This window comes from Hydra viridissima, unplaced genomic scaffold, assembly GCF_058129835.1.
Source record: "Hydra viridissima isolate aposymbiotic clone 2 unplaced genomic scaffold, HvirCarnegie_v1 scaffold_13, whole genome shotgun sequence".
Lineage (NCBI taxonomy): Eukaryota > Metazoa > Cnidaria > Hydrozoa > Anthoathecata > Hydridae > Hydra > Hydra viridissima.
This window is the reverse complement of record NW_028324312.1, coordinates 2,543,189-2,564,927: the sequence shown is the minus strand read 5'-3', so window position 1 is coordinate 2,564,927 and position 21,739 is coordinate 2,543,189. Positions and strand designations below refer to the sequence as shown.

Below are 21,739 nucleotides of genomic sequence, written 5' to 3'. Positions count from 1 at the left end.
GTTGTTTTTTTTTTTTTTATATATATATTCTTTTTTTTAGGAATAGAACTATTTCGTTTAGAACTAATAACTTAATACTCCACAAATTAATTTTTTTTAATGCTTCTTTTGTTTTACAATTTTAAGTTTAGCATTTTTTTTTTTTTTTTTTTTCTATCTCTTATAGTTAAGTTCAATAACACGGTGGTTTGGTGTCCTTAATACTTTGATAAAAACAAAAAATCTGACAATTTTAACAATTTCATATCATAGAAGCCCAGTTTCAATTTAATATAAAAAAGAATTTGAATAACTTAAACAATTTTCAATAACAAATTCTTCAGTTTTTTTTAAATGATTTTTTTAACTTAATTTTGCAGTTAAAGTTATCAAAGATCTAATACAAATTTTAATGTCACTTGATGAATTTTGGCTTAAATATTGTATGGTCTGAATATTCTACTACATGACATTGACCCCAGCGGCGAAAAATGTAGAGGCCATATTATAAATATTAGTTCTTGATAATTTTCAGTGACTCATAATACTCTTTTTACTGGTTAAATACTCTTTTAACTGGTTTTTACAGATTAAAATCACTGATACATTATTTTTACTTTTGATTCAGCAAATATGATTTTCCAACCTTGTGAAACTGATAGTTGTATGTATTCATACATACAACTATCAGTCTCACACGCAATCAGAGCTGTATGTATCCATACATACATACAATTCTGTGTAGTTGTGTGTAAACACAGTGGCGTCCTTGTTTATATCGCGGATTTTGATAATGCAGTTGAGATTTTCTACTTGCTGATATTAAGCACGGCTCTGGTCTGAATATTCTACTACTTGACATGGACCCCTTGCGAGTTCATAGAACCACTTAGCAATATTCTTTAAAAAGCTTTCATTTGTATTTAGCGTAAGAACCCTAAAGTCTGTGTAACCACTGGATAAACCAACTTTAGGGCTCTTGCGCTTTCTCTAAACAATATTTTTATATAAAATTTTGCCAATTAAATTTCTTCGTCTAGAAATTTATTAATAAAAAACGTTTTCAGCATTCTGGACGATGAAGAGCTAAAAAGAACGAGACGTCAAATATGTAGTTTGACAAAAACGAAGAAACAAATGTAGTGGGATGCTTTGTATCTTGATACAATACTCTAGAGGCTTAATCTTGTGGCAATATTGGAAAGTAACATAACTATCTGCTCTGTCTTTGTACATAGGGCATTTTATTTTTTTCCATTTCACATCTACAAAACCACGAAATATTGAACTATGTGAATTAGAATTAAATGACATTTCAAGTTAACTGTGATGACAAAATCTTCCACTTATGTTTTCACAAATATTTTGGTATATGCACGGCAGTCAACTTAAAGCATTTGTTTATAATGTCTATTAAAATGAAGATTCCACTGAATTGTTTAAAGGCTGGAAACTTAAAAAATATTTGGGAAAAATTGCCATTTAAGCAATTATTTTGCTTTTGTAATATTGAGGATTGCTGAAACTCCACACGCTTCTTTTTTACCTTTATTTTTTTCAATATATTTTCTGTAAAATGCATATTTTCTGGAGAGAGATATTCTATATTTTCTGTGCTATTTCCATCAAAGGAGTATATTTGAAGGGTATAAATAAGTTTTGAGGGTTATTTTTTTATTTAATTTTTTGTTAAACTTTAAAACTTCATTCAGAGAAATTTGTACTATGTATTTTATGCAAAGTGTTGTCCACTTTAGCTACGGACTTTTCTCCATCTCTAAGGCATTTTACGGATTACGCGTTGAAAATTTTTCCGTCTCTTGAAACGATTCATGAATCAATTCGATTTTTGTTTTTTTTTTTTGGTAGCAAAATGCTGTTCGGCCAGACTATGTGGGTGTGGTAGGACATCCCATTGAAGAAAAGGTGTCCTTGACGAACTTTGAGATATGTGGTCGACTGTTTTAGTGCTGAAAAATCACTTTGTAATTGCTTTTGGCATATTGGGGGCGTTTGAGCATCAATGCTCGGCTCAATTGCATCAATTATTTTTGGTAGCGTTCCCTAGTGATGGGTTCGTTATTCTAGAGTGGCTCATAATAGATTACTCCAAGCTGATCCCACCAGATATACAGCTTCTTTCCACGAATGTTTGGTTTTGTTTTTGCGGTTGACGATACCGGACTTACCTCACAATTTACTGTGCTGTGTGTTATCGTAGGGTATAGACCTTTCGTCCCTTGTCATAATTCAATTCAAAAAACCTTTTCGATTTTGCAGTTGTTCGCAAGTGAAAAAATTAAACCAAAAAACGTTCGACGTTTTTTGGTTTGAGTTCATACGGAATTCTTATTTTTGCGCCATACCCATGGCCTTGAGATAGTTTGAAAAAGCATGTTGAATAAAGGTTTCAAGCAAGCTCCTCTTCAGTTTGGCATGAATCTTGGTACAATAACGCCTTCAAAACCGAACCAATTCCTACAAAACCGAACACGAACCAAGCGTCGCCAAACCGAACCTGTTCTCACATGTTTTTAATGATGGAGTATGTTCTTCGTATGCTTCACACAAAAATCTTTGCTCATTTTTTGCCTTCTTCAAAGTAACACAAAAGCAGCGCTTCCAGCAAATTAAGTTTTGTTGGCACAAATGATTGACATGGTTAGAGTACAAAGAAAACTTGTTGCTCATATTTCAGAGACATAACACTGATTTTATTAAAACCAAGAAACTTCATGAGTACAGAGAAACTTGAAGTATCAATAATATAAGAAACAGCAGTAAAAATGGAGTGTTTATAAAGTCTTTACATGTAATTTACAAGTTCTATAGTTTTTTTTAGATCTACCGCCAACCTCTTAGATCTGCATTTCATATTACTTCTTCTCATGACGTTGATAACAGATTCAATTATATTTTTAAAAATAAGCAGTATGTATGTCATTTTTTCATTTTTTTTGTTAAAAAAAAACATTAAAAATATCCCCCCCACCCCCCACCCACTTCCACTTTCAATTTCATATACTGTTATTTGGTTGAGTAAGTTTATTTTCTTTCAAATTAATTAGAAATTAAACAAACTCATTGACATCTTTACTCTTGATTATGTGTTAATTTGTTATTTGATCTCTAACTTTACAATGAAGTTCACACAATTTTAATATGAAAAAATATTCGCTATTAGTTTATTTTTTGATAGAGTAACCTTTGATTGTTTTTAACCATACCCACTAAAGTTATAATATAATGCCGTTTAAATTTGATTAGGACTTGTTAATTATGTGTCAACAGAAGTGATCCACTTTAACAGACCACTTTCCTTAACTTACAATAAAGCGAATGGCTTATCATTTTGTAAGAGGTGATCAAGTACAATTGATTCGATGCTTTTTATGCTTATAGTTAAAATAGAACGTCCATTCTTGAAAAATATAAATTTGTCTAGATTAATAGATTAAAAAAAATTATAAAAATTATGTACAAAAAATGATGAATAATGCAGTAATTGTGCACAAATGTTTGAGCCTATTGACCAAAGAATCAATGTTTTTTAAATATCTTTATCGGCGATCACAGATAGTTGAGAATTTAAGAGCATCATACTGATAATGAAATGCACACGTTAAACCCAGCAGAACTCATCACGTGACGGCCATTGGTATAAAATGTTAGGGTGAGATGGGCGTATAAGTTTTAATTTAAGCTTTCTCGTTTCTGAATCTGCTTCGCAAACCATAACTATCAGTTGTGGTCATCATTTTTGAATGAAATTGCGACCTTCAGAGCGCGAGCAGATTTTCTATTCGGAGTTTCTTTTTCCAAGAAGTGTTTTGAGTGAGAAAGTGCTATATAAATTTTCCAATGGAGATAATTCTAAATTTCTTTAAGTGTAATAGAGTTATTGCTTTGTTAATACTAACTGCTGCTCTTTTCCAAATGATTCGTTTCAAAATTTATTCTGTCTTCCCTGTTTTTGTTGTTTGTTTTTTTTTATTATCTTGCTGCTCTTGCACTGTAAACATAATCTTTAATCGGGTACTACGTAGTTGTCCGAATTTCTTTTCCACGGGCAAAAAGATTGTTCGGATACTGCGTAAAATTAGGAAATATCAGAATGAATCGTTTATAAGAATATGAATAGTGGAAATAAATATAAATGGTATGTATGAATATATACGAAAAAGAATCGTTTATAGGCATGTACCTGTTTATCTTTTACATAATATTTTACATAGTATAGTTTTTCTCGTGGTTTTCACCAAATGAATAAACTAAATTAGTAATTAATCAAAGTGGGCTTGATAGTGCATTGAATATCCATTCAGCTATAAAGTTTTAATGAAATGTAATTTCGTAACGACATTATAAGTTTAATCTGCTTCATGAAACTACCCCGTTTTTGATACAAAAACGTTGCATTTATATTTATGATGAACCATAATACTTATATGGAAGAACGTCTGAAGTTGATTCGTTGAAGAATTTGTTTGCAAAAGAAGTGAAACGTTTGATTTAGTTTCCCCACAGAGGCCAGATGTCGTCGTTTTTTTGATTATGGTGGAGACCTATATCAGAGGTCCAACCTTATCATTTCAATATCTTTGTTTGTCAATAAAATGATACATCGTCTAATAACACAAATGAAAGAAAACACTTAAAGCCAAAGAAGCACACTATGCCAAATAAGCTCCTTTGCTCTGAGAACTAGTGATTTCATCAAGATTAACAAAATTCTGATCATAATCATGAAATACTATTCTTATATTGTTTAAGATCATGACTGTTACAGTTTTAAATTACTTTGATACCAAATTTTAAAAGACTTTGCAGCACCCGTGATATTATATTTTAAATGAAGTTAGAAATTCTAAAATTGAGTTAATTTAATAATGGTCATAGCCGGGAAAGAAAAATATTCAAAAACTGAAATTTGGAAAACTAGATAAAACTGCTGATTTCAAAGTTTGTGAAATTTTTTGAAATTAGTAGTTGTAAGAAACTTTGTAGAAACATGAGATGGAGGCTGTCAAAGCTTTTTATGTCCTAGTTTTACGCAGAATTACCCAGTTATCATGTTTATCAGAAACGTTCCGAAAACTAACAATACTTTGGTAGTATTATATTAAAAGGTTCTTCATTTTTTATAAAAACGTTGTTAGCTTTGTTTATAATACTTATCAAATTATTAAAATTATTCGAAAAATTAGTAAAAGTTATAACTAAAAAACTGAAAAAATGCCCTTAAAGTCCAATTATATAGTTTCACTATTGTAGAAAACTCACTAGAAGTGTATAAAACGTAAAGAAACAGTGGTCAATGATTTCAACTTTCATCTGAAAGAAAAAAAGCCGAATAAAAATGTCTATATTGAAATTTCTTACATCTTAGATAAATTTACACGTACTTCTATTTTATTTCTTATATTTTAAAATACTTATGTATCAATTTTTTTGTTCAAATTCTTGTTAATGTAATATTTAATTGTCAGCTACGTTAAAAGGATAAAAGTTGATGAAAAATGACTCTATGAATTGCATAATGACATAAATTATATATTATGTAAATTATATAATAATGCAAGCTATATAACTACATAATTTATATAGTTACAAAAATCATATTGTTACATAAATTATATAAATAAAAACAAAAGTATTTAAAACATCTTTTGGGTTGATGTCTCCACCTCTATAATTTCTTCATCTTTTCAGCTCTTCTCAATCACTTCAAGTTAAGGTGGTCAATTACATTGGACAAAACCGAATGTACGCTGGAATTCTAGAATATATCTAAACACTTTATGATGAAATATGATCAAATATTTGATTTTTTGTTTTTTTTTTCATTTTTGTGACAATTTTCGCAATAAAACGTTAAAAGGGATACTTTGGAAAAAAAAATGCTTTAGAAAAAACTACTAATTCTCGAATATATTTAATCTCGTAGAAAGAGACATCCCAGATAAAGTTCAAATTAATTCAAAGAAATAAAAAAAAAAAAGAAAGAAAAGTTGTATCAAGTTGAATCCTCTAAGTAAATTTATTTGTTCAATTGAAACAAATCTGAGTTTATATGTCCCAGGGGGCAGACACTTACAAGCTGCCGTATGTGAGCGCTTTTATTGGATATTTGTAAAAAGTATTTAATACTTAAACAAGTACTTAATAAATAATGGGTAACATGTTTTTTGGTGATGGACCAGTACTAATTCTTTATCTTTTCTTCTTTCACTATATAATTGTTCATTTTAAAACATATATATTATATTTTACATTATAGATTAAATTTAAAAACGCAAACACAACTTATTTGTTCATGAATAAAAAAGAAAAATTAATAAAACCTGTTGTACGGTTTTTTGTTGGTTTGTTTATAAAGATGGCGACAATTTATTTAAAGTATTGTAGAATAAAAAATGCTTTAAATAAATTGTCGCCATCTTTATAAACAAAATTTTATTGAATGCAACATTTTAAAGACATCAAAGAAAATTCCCCTCGAACAAGCTATCTTTTAAAAATCATCAACCTATAAATTTGATTCTAACTGCATCCCTGTAATCGCATAAAAGTTGTTTATAAATGATTGATTTTCTCAAAAGAACCATTAAGCTCATATAATCTCATATAACCTTTACAATCTCATAAAACCTCATATAATCTCACCGCTCCATGAACGGTTTGCACAAAGCAGACGTTGAGCTCTCATTTATATGGTTTTTTACGCTTTATTTTCTAAAATTCTTTTTCTTTTATTCTATTATTTATATAATTTTTATTTAATTATTTACTGTATTATCCATTTTTGCGTTATTCATTTTTATTTACTCTATTAACATATTTTATTTATTATAATATTTATTTTAAATATTTAATATAATACTCGTTCATTCCTTATATATGCTATATTTCAAAAACTCACGCTTTTTATATTATAAAAACAAAATGTTTTAAAACAAATTCGCAGTTTCATTGACGATAATAAAATTAGGTTGTTTTTTTTTTGTTTGTCTGCCTACACTTGGATTGGATATGCGTAACAGATTGTTGTAATGGAAAGAACGACTTTAGAATTTTAGAAAAACTTTTATGATTTTCGTAACGTCTTTTTTAAAAATGGAGCAGTTTCTTTACAAAGCCAATTAAATAAAATTATTTTATTTGATCAGGAAACTCTTCCCAATCAGCATTTTTACGCGGAATTTGCTTGAATAGAAAAAGAGATTTATCGCTGGTTCATTTAAAAAATCATTAACATTTAAGCATTTTGCCCAATTTACTTGAGTGAGTTAACGTTTATTGCGGTACAAAATATTGATGGCAGAAGTACATGGGTTTCAAATTTCAATAAATTATATTGATTTGAAATACGCTTAACTTGTTGAAATTGCTGATATCTGAGTTATTTAAGAATTTAGTTTAACAAAACAAGAACTCGCCGTGGTCTTGAAAATAATCTCGACCATCAATACATTTGTTCATAATATACATTCGGAAAAGTGAGATAATACTCAATTCATACAAATAATAAAACACGTATTTATACCCCATTCGCAAATAAGTTTTATTTAAAACGCCATTTTAATAATGACGGTTTCATATAAAACAATTTTTCTTGAATACTGAATACTGGAAACAAAAAAAAAAAAACATGAAGAAAACAACTTATAGTTTTTTTAACATAACTTAAGTAAGTTTAACTCGCTTCAAATTTAATGCGAAAAACAAAATGAATCGCTAACTACAGAAGGTTTAACAGGAAAGATAAAAAACTGTTTTGACACTATTTTCAAAGTTGGGTTTTTCAATATTTTCCTTGCTATTAAACGGTTAGTACAAGTCTAAAACATACAATATATCTTTTAAATAAATAAAGTGTCAAAACAGTTGTTTTTTTTTATCTTTCTTGTAAAATCAGCATTTGTGGACTTGTTGCCTTTCTGCAGTAAGCGATTCAAATGTAAATTAAAAAGTTAAAAGAAATTAAGTTAAAAAATCATTACTATATTTAAACCGCGTTACGTGATTAGTTTGAACAAGTTATCGGCTTAAAAAACTATTGTTAAACCGCGTTTTATCGGTATTCCTTATGCACTCTCGTCATCAAAATAAATACGTCATCCAAATCGTGTTGAACCCTTGAAACGAACGTTATAATTTTATGAAGTGAGATTATTACTTCGAATTATTGAAGAAATTTAGAGACATAAAGCTGCTTTATTGATTCCACTTTGAAAGCCATTTTTTTAAACGCATTTAATTTGCTCGTTAATTTCAAACAAATAAGGATTGTTTTAATAGCACGATCTTTCTTTGAGTACACATTCTAAAAAATATAAATTTTTAAATCTAATAGATGATTTATGACATCATTAAGTACAGCCCTGCCCGATAATGAAACAAACGAAAAATGCGTCTAAAAGCGTGTAAGACGAAGCGCACGCAGTGGGTCATACAAATCATTACAAATATTTGAACAATTTTAAGAAGTAAAGAAATTTGAAGTTAGAGTTATAATAGCGCTGCTAATCTAATCATTAACATGACATTTAGTTGCAAGAAATTCAAAGCGTAAAATTTTCCTTTATATTTAGTAACGAATGAAATTTAGCTCGTGCTAATTTTCTTTTCCAGCCTTCTTTTTATTTCATGCTCACTGTTTTTATTTCGTACTTTTTGTTTTGATGCTTTTTTTTTAAATTTCGAATGTTTGGAAAAAAATAAACAAATAACCAAGTATCTTTAATCTCCATCTTAATTCATAATAAAACCTTCGGACTGTTCATATTTTTTACTAGCCTCAGGCTATTTTTTACTAGCCTCAGGCTATTTTTTACTAGCCTCAGGCTATTCATATTTTTCGGACAGCCTGGGTCAATTTTTCCTCTAAATAATATACGTATTTATTACATTAAAGCGTTTATGCATATCTAATGAAGAGTTTTTATATGAATAAACAAAAGTAAGCAACTTAGTCCCAAGCATTTTTAAGTTAAAATAATCTCAAGCCAAAAAAACACTTATAATCAATAGAATTTCTCTGCAATTGCCATATTTAAGAAAGGACACTAAGAAGTTCTTCGTTAAATATTATGATTTTTTGTTTGTTTATTTATTATAAGATTAAAACATTTAAAATTGTTGATTTTTTTCTTCTGCTGGTATAATTCCGTTTTTAAAATAATGCTTTTTAAATTCGTGGAAAATCGCCTCGTCGTAAGGACAGGTTGGTTGTAATTCGATTTTTAGAATTAGAATAACATTATTTAAAAGTTAGAAGCGACTGGTAAGAAGTGTTTCTATACGAATGCTATGTTATCAATAAGGATTTGCTTTTTACACTAAGGATTATTTCAGTTCAGCTGCACTACATTTTGAAGATTATTAGGTGTTTGAAGACGTCGCTAGCTATTATTGTTTCGAAGCGCACATGCGTTGTTAAACATGGTTAGGAAAAAGTTTTCATTTAATGGGGTAAATAATTTTCAATAAAGTTAACGTTATGGTAAACGCATTTGTAATTAAAATAGGAAAAAACGAGTTCTTGTAATAGGAAACACCTATTTTAAAAAAAAGACTACCTGCAGAATAGATCTGGATAATAAATCTGCGTTTTTTTAAAAAAAAAAAGTTAATAGATATCAGGGAAGTTGGGAACGAGCAGTGTCAACATTAGATGTATTATACAGCGACAACGAAAAAACTTCTTATGAGCAAATTATCAAGATTGTTTAATCTGGTATGCATTAAGTTACCGATATTTCGTTTAACTTAATGGCATCTATTTTAAAATTACGTTAAATGTCCATCTATAATAGTTTAATTAGGTACATGTTTACACAGTTCAGGTATTTATACATCTGTCTACTTACCGGCTGTCTATGCGATGGGATTAATTATGTCTATCTTTTTAGTAAATTTTGTACCTACTGCTGAGTAGCTGATTATGGCTTATGTTCTTTAAAAAATTATACATACAAACATACATACATAAATACATACATACATACATGCATACATACATACATACATACATACATGCATACATATATACATACATACATACATACATACGTACATACATACATACATACATACATACATACATACATACATACATACATACATACATACATACATACATACATACATACATTCATACATACATACATACATACATACATACATACATGCATACATACATACATACAAACATACATACATACATACATACATACATACATACATGCATACATACATACATACATACATACATACATACATACATACATACATACATACATACATACATACATACATACATACATACATACATACATACATACATACATACATACATGCATACATACATACAAACATACATACATACATACATACATACATACATACATACATACATACATACATACATACATACATACATACATACATGCATGCATACATACATAACATACATACATAACATACATACATATATACTTAGGGTTGTATATATATATATATGTATATATATATATATATATATATATATATATATATATATATATATATATATATATATATATATATATATATATATATATATATATATATATATATATATATATATATATATATATATATATATATACAACCCTAAGTATTTATATATATTCAACCAAGAATATACAAGAAAATATTTTTTGTTTTAAAGTTTGTTCAAAGTCAGATAAGAGTTAAATTAAACTTAGAGTTGGGTAGAACTTGAAAAAAGAGTTGTATTACAACTTTCTTTTTAACATCAGTTTATTTTAAAATTTAGTTACCAAGTTGAGGTTTGTTTGGATCATCAAGCAAACAAAGAAAAGATCTGTTAATAAATATGTATTTTAAATTTCATTGGACCTAAATGATTTAAGCAAATAAATATTTGACAATGTTTTCATAATCATATTAAAATAGCAAGTTTCTTATAGCGGCTACATCAGGAATTAATCTTCAATTTTCTTTAAAGTCCTTTTTGTTCATGGTGTTGTTTTTATTGCTATGTATGATATTTGTATAGCCTTTTTAAAATTATTATAGTTTATAAATAGTGGCTGGTCAAGTCTTTTAACTTTCGAACCATTATTTATAGATGAAGTTTAAACAACAACAAACTGTTTTGGTGTTGTTAAATTTTTTCTAGAAACATTTCCTGATGTTGTGGAATAGATTAATAGCAGATATCAATAGATTGTTTGAAGCTTGCTATTTTGAGGTATTGGAAGTTATCTAAGGAATTAAGAGTACAATTAAATGGATAAGCTATTGATTTTTAATAAGGTGTTGAATGTCTCTTACTGAGATTAAAACCTATGCAGGATAAACAAAGACCTGAAACACTTTAAGCAACAATGATTTGTAAGCTGAAGTATTTAAATATCTTGATTTTGTTATATATCTTTTTATTATGAACAAGTATCTGTTAAGCTGATGGTATTATTTTAGAACATAATACATTGGATTTTAGATTCTAAACTTTTACTTAAGTTATGAAATTTTTATTTACATAAAATTGGTGTTATATTTGCTTGTTTATTCTTCCTATTGTTTGAGTAATTGCAAGAATCAAATTTGTTATATGATTGAATTCTTATAAGTAGAATGTATTTTTTAAAAAGTTAAACAATCAGATAATGCACTTCTTATGATTTAGTGATAAATAGAAATATTTTTAATGTTTTTACAGAATATGTGGAATTTTTGCCTCAAAAATTATTTTTTTCTTTTTGTTTTGCAAAGTAAATAAAGAATGATGGCATTAAAAATTAAAATTTGTATTTAAAAAATTATTATCATAGAACACATTCAAAGTCTTTTGACGTTTGTTACATATATGCATCTTGTGTTTAGTTTAAGTTATATACAAGATTTCTTAAGTGCATTTTTTTTTGCAACATCAATAAGTTTGATGTAGATCGGAGAAAAAAGATGTTCATCAAAGTTTTCAAGTTATAAAGAAAATGTTTAAAGAATTTATAAACATAGTATCACATCCTAAATATATGGCAGTTGTTATTCTTTTTAGTATTTAAAGATATGATAGGCATACATTTTAAAAGAGTTTTTTTAAAAAAGGGAAATTTTCATGTGAATTGTGGAAAAATATTTTAAATGTAATTTTATTGATTAATTATTCTATAGGAGTTTGAATGAAATAGTAATTAGAGATAACATGCGTTTGTGTATGTGTATATATGCATGTATATGAATATATACACATACACAGTGCATCTGTTGTAATTTTAAGTCTTTTTATGTTTCAGCTTACTCTTTTTGCTACAGCATCTCCTGATTAAAACTAAAATTTCTGTAGTATATTAAATATAAATTGTTTTGCCCCTGGTACACATATTATTCAAAGATGCCGTTCAAGTTTTTGTTTTGTGGTAAAGCTGAAAAAGAAACAAGTAACATACTTGACTACAGCCATAAAAACTTAATGAATGTTCCTACTGATATTTATGATCATGCACACACTTTAGAAGAATTGTATTTGGATGCAAACCAGTTGAAAGATTTACCAAAGGTAACATGGCTACCAATATAACATGGCTATCAATAATTTTTATGAGTGTTACTTGATTCATTTTTTTTTTTTTTTTTTTTTTTTAATATTAAGGTACATAATAAAAGTATATTACTACATAAGAAATAGCGTACAAGAAATTTATACATAGAAAACTGTTTACATTTTTACTTTATTATGTTTATGTAAAAATGAGAAGGATTTTATATTTATGTAGTTATTAATAGATTACAGTAATAGTAGATTTCTATTTTTAACATGGAAATAAGGGAGAAAATGTGTTTATTTAAAAACAGCATGCTGATGTTTAAGTTTATTCAAATTTAAAAAATAAAAAAAGATTTTTATTTTGTTTTGCTCAATTTTTCTGTTGTTTTACATCTGTTGGTAGTGATCTGGAAGGAACTTATATGTAGTAGTAGTGATCTTGAATCAACTTACATAAAACTATTTATAATACAAATATTACTTTTAAAAGTGCCTTTAAACATCTATATTTTAACCAATGCTGTATTTATGGCTTCCATCCTGTTCTAGCATTTCTTCTGTATAAACCTTTTAAATACCATCTCAACGGGGACATTCTAGGCTCTCTATAAGTCCCACAAATTACTTTAGTTTGAATAATTTTAGGTTATCATTTTTGTTTTTGCCTGCAGCTTGAGGATGCAACCCTGCAACTGAGAATTATAAGAAAAAGTTAAATGAAAAATCAAAATATTAGGTAATATTTAAATCAAACTTCATTTAAATAATAGGTGATTTAGTGATAAAGACAGTTTTAAAAACTATGAAGTTCAACTATTAAAGTGTTGTAAGAACTGGCCTAAGATAATTTAGTATTTTTTAAATATGATATTATTTTCATACCAATTAAGATGTTAGAATGACTTTTTGATTTTCCTTACAATTTACAAATTTTCTTAGATCTGTTTTTCTTTTATGATGTTTCTATGAGTTTATTTGAATTACTTTACAAACAGTTTGCTGTTTTCCAAAATATTTTTAAAGTATTTTAGTATTCTGTTTTATTCAACAAAAACATTAAAGTTTTTTTTAAAACTCCACAAGCATGTTTTTTTATTAATAAATATTGTTGATATTACATATATTGTTAAGAGCTATTTTACTTAGGCTTTGTTTACATTGCAACATTTGAAGCTTCTTAATATTAGCGATAATGAAATTGTTGTGCTGCCTCCTAATATTTCAAATCTTTCACAACTCATAGAGCTTGATATAAGTAAAAATGGTATGCTTATTGAGTTTATTTGCTTTAAAGGTTTTCTATTTTTCAAAGAGAGTTTTTAAAGTGAAAATCTAAGAAGGTCTTCAAAGATAAATGAGATTTATAAATACTAAAATTTAAATAATAAAAGACCAGTCAGTTTTTTAAAATAGAAATATTTTTCAGGTTTTCTTGAACTGCCGGATGATATCAAAGGAATGAAATCTCTTCAAAGTTTTGATTTAAGTGTAAATCCAGTGGGAAGGTTGTTGTTTTATATTTATATTTCTTTTATCAGTGATCTTGTGAAATAATTTTTAAAGTAGTCTGAAATAAATCTTAAAATATTTGACAATTAGAAAATAATCTTTTACATATAAAGATATAATAATGATAGGTATTATAAAATGATTTTATAAATATTGTCACTAGTTTTAAATACTTTAACATAGGATGCCTGATGGATTTACAATGTTGCTTAACTTAACTCATGTGTATTTAAATGATTGCTTTTTGGATTTTTTACCCGCAAATATTGGCAGGTATGTTATCTTTATCTTATGTCTCCTAAAAGTAACAACCTTGTGCATTTCAATATGCTTGTGTTTATACCTTTTTTTTTCTTACATATATACATTTATTTTTTCTTTATTTATTTAGGATGACAAAACTTGAGGTGTTAGAAGTACGTGACAACCATTTGACTATGATTCCAAAGTATGTAAGGCTTAATATAGTTAAAATTTACAAAGTAAATGTTTAAGGGATATTGATTAAAGCAACTCTGATGTTAAAACTAATGTTGGCCTTTTAACCAAATTGTATTTAAATTATAGGTTTATTAACAAATCCCAATAAGCTCTCACAACAATAAAGCTCCTACATACATCGATTGCATGTAGGAGCTTTATTTGTTTATAACTTTTTAAGTTAGCTAATTTGTTTACTGGTTTAAAAAAATATGAAAAAGGAGTTTGGCATGAAATATAATTTTAGGTCAATGAGTCGTTTAAAAGAACTGCGAAGGTTTGACCTTGGTCATAACGAACTAAGTGATTTAGTAGGTTGATAATTTTACTGACTAAAAATCATTACCAAGCTTGCTTCATCTTATCTAACTTGTATCATTCTTTTTGTAAAGCCAGAAGTAATAGGAACACTGACTAATCTCAAAGAACTTTGGTTGGATGGGAATGAAATAAAATGTTTACCGTCTGTAAGATATTTTTATCTGAGAAAATTTAACATTTTTTAAGAGTTACTTTACTTTTTTTTTATCTTTATTGATTTTTTTTTTTTTTTTTCCTTCACTTTTCATTAAAACTTTGTTTTAGGAAATTGGAAATCTAATAAACCTTGAGTACCTTGATGTTAGTGAAAACAAGTTGGAGTGGATTTGCAATGAAATTGAAGGCTGTGAGATGCTCACAGATTTGTATTTAACCGCAAATAATCTGGTTCAGTTGCCTGAAAGTTTATGTAATTTTTTATATTGTATGCCATTGTAAGTTAATGCTTTTGTATTATAAAACAATGCATAAAATGCACACTGCATGTTCATTCAGGCAAATTGAAACTATTGGAAATTTTAAAAGTTGATGAGAATCATCTGACACATCTACCAACTTCTATTGGAGGGTAAAATTTATTTATAACTGTTATACTAATTTTTGTATATTAAGTTATTTCAAAAGCATCAAAATAACACTAATTCTTCTAAATGTCTTGAGAAATCTTTTTAAAAGAAAATTTTATTCAAAAAGTTTTGGCTACCTTATGTTTTTAATGTAAAGTATTATGATTCATAAATAAGTCAGTGTGGCCTTAGTATGCCATAAATGGAACAAATTATCTTAAATTTTCAAAACTTGAAATAAAAATTACAAAATTCTTGTGATTACTAAAGTACTACTTCTAAAAAAGTTTTTTTTAATTGTAGTCTATCAAGTTTGAAAGAGCTTATATGCAGTAAGAATGAACTTGAGGTACTACAGCTATAGTTTTATGCACTATTTTATGTCATAACTGTTATTGTACTGATTAACTTATTATTTCAACTTTTAAAGATAAAAAGTAGAGCACAGAGAGTAAAGTGTTTAGTAAAATATTTTATTAACTCAAAATCATTTGTTGTGTAAAATATTTTATTATACTTGTTAATGTCTATATTTTTATTTTTAAAGTTTGACTTGGAATTTTTCTCATTAGACAATGCCTCCAGGTATTGGACTGTTAAGAAAACTTCACACCCTTAACGTGGACGACAACTATATTGAATACTTGCCTGATGAGGTATTTATTAGTTCTTTTAAACTACAATAACTAATGTTATGATAATGAATTTGATTAGGATGTGTTCAATTAAAATAATTCAGCTGAATTTTGCAAAATTGATTTTTAATTTAGATAGGAAGCTGTATTGGCTTGACTATTGTTTCGCTTAGACAAAACAGATTAGTTCATATACCTGATGACTTTGGAAGATTAGCTAACTTGGTAGTTTTAATAATCAGTTCCAATATGTAAGTAGCTGATCATTTTAAGGTTTACTGTATACAGCAGTAAAAGTTTTTGATTCTTTCATATGAAAATTTTAAAGATAACAAAAATAATTTAAAAAACTGCTTCTAATAAACCAATTAAAGATAATTGTAAAATACATAAATAGCTGATGAAAGCTACAACAATAAAGAATAGCTGCAATGGTGAATAGTTGTAATAATGATAAATGACTGATGAATGGCTATATTAATTGATGTTGACAAAAATCATAATATAATTATAAATTTGCAAATTTTGTTTGAATGTGAATAATAGAATTTATTTTGATTCTATATTGTAACAAATATGCTTTACAGGCTTGAGTATCTTCCTTATTCTATGATGAAATTGAAGAAATTACAAGCACTTTGGCTCTCAGAAAATCAGGTTTATTAGTTTAATTATTAATTCTCTGAGCAGCTGATTTTAAAAATAAAAATTCTTAGTTTTTTTAAAAATTTCTTAACAAATTCATTGTTTTTAAAAATTTTTAAACAAATCTTGTATAAGGCAAAACCACTAATCCCGCTACAAACTGACTGGGATCCAATGAATGAGCGTCGTTTCCTTACTTGTTACATGTTTCCTCAGCGGCCTATTAATGATGTTGATACTTTTGAAGAGGAAGAAGCAGGTGAGTCAACAAAATTATGTAATTTTTTTATCATAGTTCCTTTTTTACATAACAGTTTTTAACAAATTCTATTTAAAATGTTAACTTTAAAACTTTAAAATATTTTCTTATGACTTTTTAAAAATAAGATATTGAGCAATCCAATTTTCGAACCTCTTTACTTGAAGAAGAGTGGAAAAAGCGCACATCTGTTCTGTTTGATATTGATGAAGAAGATCCTCAAGTGGTAAGGTTTCTTGATTTCATTTATAACATTAGAATAAAATAACATACATTTTGTACTTTCTTTTTAATGCTTTAATGCTTTAAGGTCCGTTTATCTCGTCAACCTACTCCTTTCCCAAAAGACATTAAAGATCGTGTAAACCAATTTCGTCAGCATGCAATTGCAAAAGGTCATGTGACTGAACATCATCATGATGGCGAAATGGTTCACTCTGAGGATGGAACTGATTTTAGTTTTAATGTAAGTGAATAAACGCTTTTTTGAGTATTATAAAAAAATTTTAAAAGCTTATAAATTAGAACTTTCGGATTGGAAGATTTAGTAAATTTTTCTGTTGTTTAAAAATGATCACATAGCATCCTTTTAAAACCCAAGGTTTTTTTTACTGTGTTATATATGTTATAAATGTTATATATAAAAGAATGTTTTATAATTTTGTTTACAGAGAACATCTGAGGATGAAGCTTACGCAACTAATAACGAAAATTCATCACAAAAAATTACAGATGAAGAGGAACAATTACTTGATCAGTTACAGAATACATTGCTGACTCGACCTGATAATCAAATGAGTCAGGTTTGTAGTACTTTGTATTATGCATTTATTTGTTATCTAGTGAAATAAGTAAATTAAAATGTAATTGTTAACTATTATTATTATTACTACTACAAAAATATAACTTTGAAATTAACTTTTTTTCAAATATTATTCATTTTCTTTCACTTTATACTTTCTTTAGAAAGTATGAGGGTAAAGGTTTCTCTATATATTATATCTTTTGCTTTTTCTCTTAAACGTTTTTTTTGTTTTTGTTTTGGATAAAAAATGTGTTTGTAAGAAATTAATACTAGAAGCCCCAGAGTCTTAAAAAACCATTAGTACTAAGTTACTTTTTGATAAGAAGTTTATTTTATTAGGAGTTGTGTGAAAAACTATTATAAGTATAATTTTAAAGTTTACTTGATAGAGCTGTTTTGTTAGTTTTAAATTACAATTTACTATTATACAAGGTGGGAACCTACCAGCGTCAAGTACTCACAAGCAACTCAAGTACTTTGTCTTATAAACCCTCTATTGGAGGTTACAGTGATGAGGATGATCTTAACTCTGCAGTTTTAAAACCAAACATTAAGTTGAGTTCTGATTCAGGACTTGGAAGCATGCAGTTCAATGAGGAACAGAGTTTTTGGAAAAATGGTAAGAGCTTTTTTAATTATTTCTGCTTTTTAAAAATAAAATTCTGCTAACTAATTTTTTACAATCTAAAATCAGACAAATTATACTATAATGTGTGTTTTAGAGTATCCAACAATCCATGAGCAAGAAGATATAGTATGTATATATTCTTAGAAAATTACACACATGTGCACAAACACATACAGAGACACGCATTCACAGATATACAGGATGTTTGATAATTAATGCACAATTTCATTTTTCTGTTGCTAATTAGCCAATGAGAATATTTCTTTTTTAAAGATATAAGGAAAGAATAGTATGTTGTAGATTTTTTTTTTGAGAATACTGTAATGAACAATATTTCTATTAAAGACAGAATTTTCATCATCAAATGCTATTAGGAAGTGGGGGTTGAAGTGCAACAGCAGCACTAAGAAAGTTCAAACAAGCATGAAGTTTAACAAATGACCCATTCACCACACACAGCATTAAAAGATTAATTGATAAGTTTGAAGAAACAGGCAGTGTTCTCAGCTAGCAGAAATCAGGTGCTTATCTGCAGAAGAAGAATGAGCACCAGTTGTGACAGAATCACTGCATCATATCGCTTTGGAGACAAGTTGCTGCTCCAATTAACATATTGCAGGTGATACTAAAATCCCTAAAACATCCTTTCATCATATCCTCTGCAAAAAGCTTCAAATGTTTCCTTACAGGTTCACCATGCTGCAGGAGTTGAAAGCAACAAACTTACCACTTCGATTCCATTTTGCTAATTGGCTGCTTCAAAACAAGGAAATTTTGGACTCTGTATTGGGAACTGATGAATGCCACTTCTATATCAATTGGAAAATAAATACAAAGAAGTTCATTATATGTTCTAAAGAAGAATATGTTAATTGCATTGAGCAAGCAATAGCAAACATTTTATAAGAAAAAACAGCTGTAACCATCGACAATTTGTTGGCCCGTTTGGAAACTGTTATGTAAGAAAATGCATAACAGTTTGTTAGCATCATAACTATTTTGAGCATCTATTACAAGCTACAACAAATATTCATAATTCAGTATTTTTGAAATAAAATTTACTGTGTTTGATTATTTTTTCTTTTTGCTTGTTTATTGTAAAATTGTGCGTTAATTTTCGAACACCGTATATATATATATATATATATATATATATATATATATATATATATATATATATATATATATATATATATATATATATATATATATATATATATATACATGTTTATATATATACATGTTTATATATATACATGTATATATATACAAACATACATACATACATACATACATACATACATACATACATACATACATACATACATACATACATACATACATACATACATACATACATACATACATACATACATTATTTAGGTGCATTTCTTTGATAGTGCTTTTATTATTTAGATTCGTGTTACTATTAAAAAAACACCAAATCTAGGATTTAGTGTTTCTGGTGGTATCGATTCTCCTGGAAATCCTTTTCGCCCTGATGATATGGTAGCTCTTTTAACTATATTTTTGATTTCTTAAAAAGTTGATTAGCCTTACGAAGTGATTTGTTCAACGTCAATATTACCCCTATGACATTTTATCACCGCATATAAAGCCCCAAATGTTTTTTTAAAGGGTATATTCATAACAAAGATTCTACCTGATGGTCCCGCTGCTTCGCTGTTACAACCAGGAGATAAGGTTCTTGAGGTATTTCTATAAATTTATTTCTATAAATTTAAATTCAGTGGTTATAAAACTTTATAATTTTTTTTTCTCATGAAAGTCTAAATATTATTGTAATTTAGGTAAACGATATCGACTTCACTCACATTCATCACAACGATGCTGTAGATATCCTTAAGTCATGTGATGTTGTCTGCATGACACTCTTAAGAAGGTTAAGTGACCAAACGTAGTGCTACCGTGAAAATCTTTTAGTATGTGCCTTAGTGTAAGTGTTACCAGGTAGTAAGCTAAATTGGAATTAGAGGAATGCTAGTGAATTTCACCCTACACATGATGTACTCTAGGTGGTGCAGGGCGGATATCAATCCTTTACTCAGAAGCAATTACGTTTATATTGTTCAATTTCCATAAAATGGTTAATTTAAAATTAAGTCGGTGAAGCCATTGCTGTGCAAAAAGTGTTAATCGATCAAATAGAATTCATTAAGTTATTTACTGTGTAAATATATTACTGTCAACCATCCTCGCAATTCTATGGAAAATGTAACTTTCAAATCATAACTTGATTTTGATATCAGCTAACATTGAAAATATGTAGCCATGTGAACGAGTTTTTACCTTGTGGCGAAGTTATAATTTTATTTTGACAGCATGCTGTTAAATCATGCAAATTTTTACTCCTTGAATTTTTTTTTATACCTTATCCAGTTGAAAGTTGCTAAATTTGTAAATAGTTGTGTTTTATATAACAGTTTAATGGTTTTACTCAATGTGAATATGTGCAAATTCGATATATCCACTTTTTTTTTTTTCGTTGTTTTAGTTTATTGAAGAAAAAAACGTTTCAGTTTTCATTCGATAGCCTTAACATTATGACTTTACGTAGAAATTTTTTGTATAGTCTAATAGTCTATTGCCAAAAAATGTCTGACTGATTAAAAAATAAGATACCATCTGGTAAGCTTTATTTTCCTTAAACAATAAGCATCTTTTGCTTTTCTTTTTCCCTCAGACCATTTATTTTGTACTTTCAAATATGACGACTATGTTAATTATGATAGCACGAGGGTTACAAGTTTGCAGCATACCGCCTCAAGTATACACTTAATTGTTAAACAGCATTATTTAAATATTTAATGCTTTTAAGACATGCACCAAAGATTACCTGTTTTTTTTAGAGATTTATATAGATAAGCATAATGTAAAGTATGGTGTGACTTATCAAAAATATGCTAACAAATGTGGTGTTGTAGATCTATATGTACTCTATATACATATATCGTAATTTTAAACAAAAGTTTTTTATCATCTAAGTTTTTTGCATCAAATGTGGTTATAAACTTTTGATCAAAAAATCCGTTAATACTTTTCGATTGGTATCAAATTTCGGAGGATATTTTTGAACAAAAAGAGTACCGATTGATAAACAATTTTTAGTTTCAGTTTCGTAAAAAAAACTTTTGGTAACAAAATCCACACAGATAGAAATAACTTTGTTTTTAATTTGGCTAGTAGTTTTAATTTAGCTAAAGGCTAGGCGTTGTGTGTATTTTGTATATATAAATATTAGTTGCATGCTGCGAACTAATATGCAATTTGCTGATAATAACCCATCATAGATGAATACTTTAAGTATTCATCTATTATGTTTCAATTCAGTC

At 27.6% G+C, this 21,739-nt stretch overlaps 1 protein-coding gene across 2 annotated transcripts; it reads left to right on the top strand.

Annotated features, from left to right (window-relative positions):
* The first annotated feature begins 9,647 nt into the window (after positions 1 to 9,647).
* Positions 9,648 to 20,877, top strand: LOC145194657 (uncharacterized). 2 transcript variants are annotated; one of them, XM_090069897.1, is made up of 23 exons: positions 9,648 to 9,718; positions 13,210 to 13,274; positions 13,685 to 13,802; positions 13,965 to 14,043; positions 14,231 to 14,320; positions 14,439 to 14,495; positions 14,775 to 14,838; positions 14,920 to 14,994; positions 15,113 to 15,257; positions 15,344 to 15,416; positions 15,718 to 15,763; positions 15,987 to 16,070; positions 16,185 to 16,300; positions 16,637 to 16,706; positions 16,830 to 16,953; positions 17,082 to 17,179; positions 17,264 to 17,419; positions 17,625 to 17,756; positions 18,191 to 18,377; positions 18,481 to 18,512; positions 19,803 to 19,895; positions 20,025 to 20,099; positions 20,198 to 20,877. In XM_090069897.1, exons 4-23 carry the CDS (start codon positions 13,997 to 13,999, stop codon positions 20,306 to 20,308), a joined length of 1,875 nt encoding a protein of 624 aa, XP_089926023.1. In that variant the 5' UTR covers positions 9,648 to 9,718; positions 13,210 to 13,274; positions 13,685 to 13,802; positions 13,965 to 13,996; the 3' UTR covers positions 20,309 to 20,877. The 2 variants fall into 2 exon arrangements, with proteins under 2 accessions (XP_089926023.1, XP_089926022.1); XM_090069896.1 differs by lacking the exons at positions 9,648 to 9,718; positions 13,210 to 13,274 and adding an exon at positions 12,266 to 12,550.
* Positions 20,878 to 21,739: the final 862 nt, after the last annotated feature.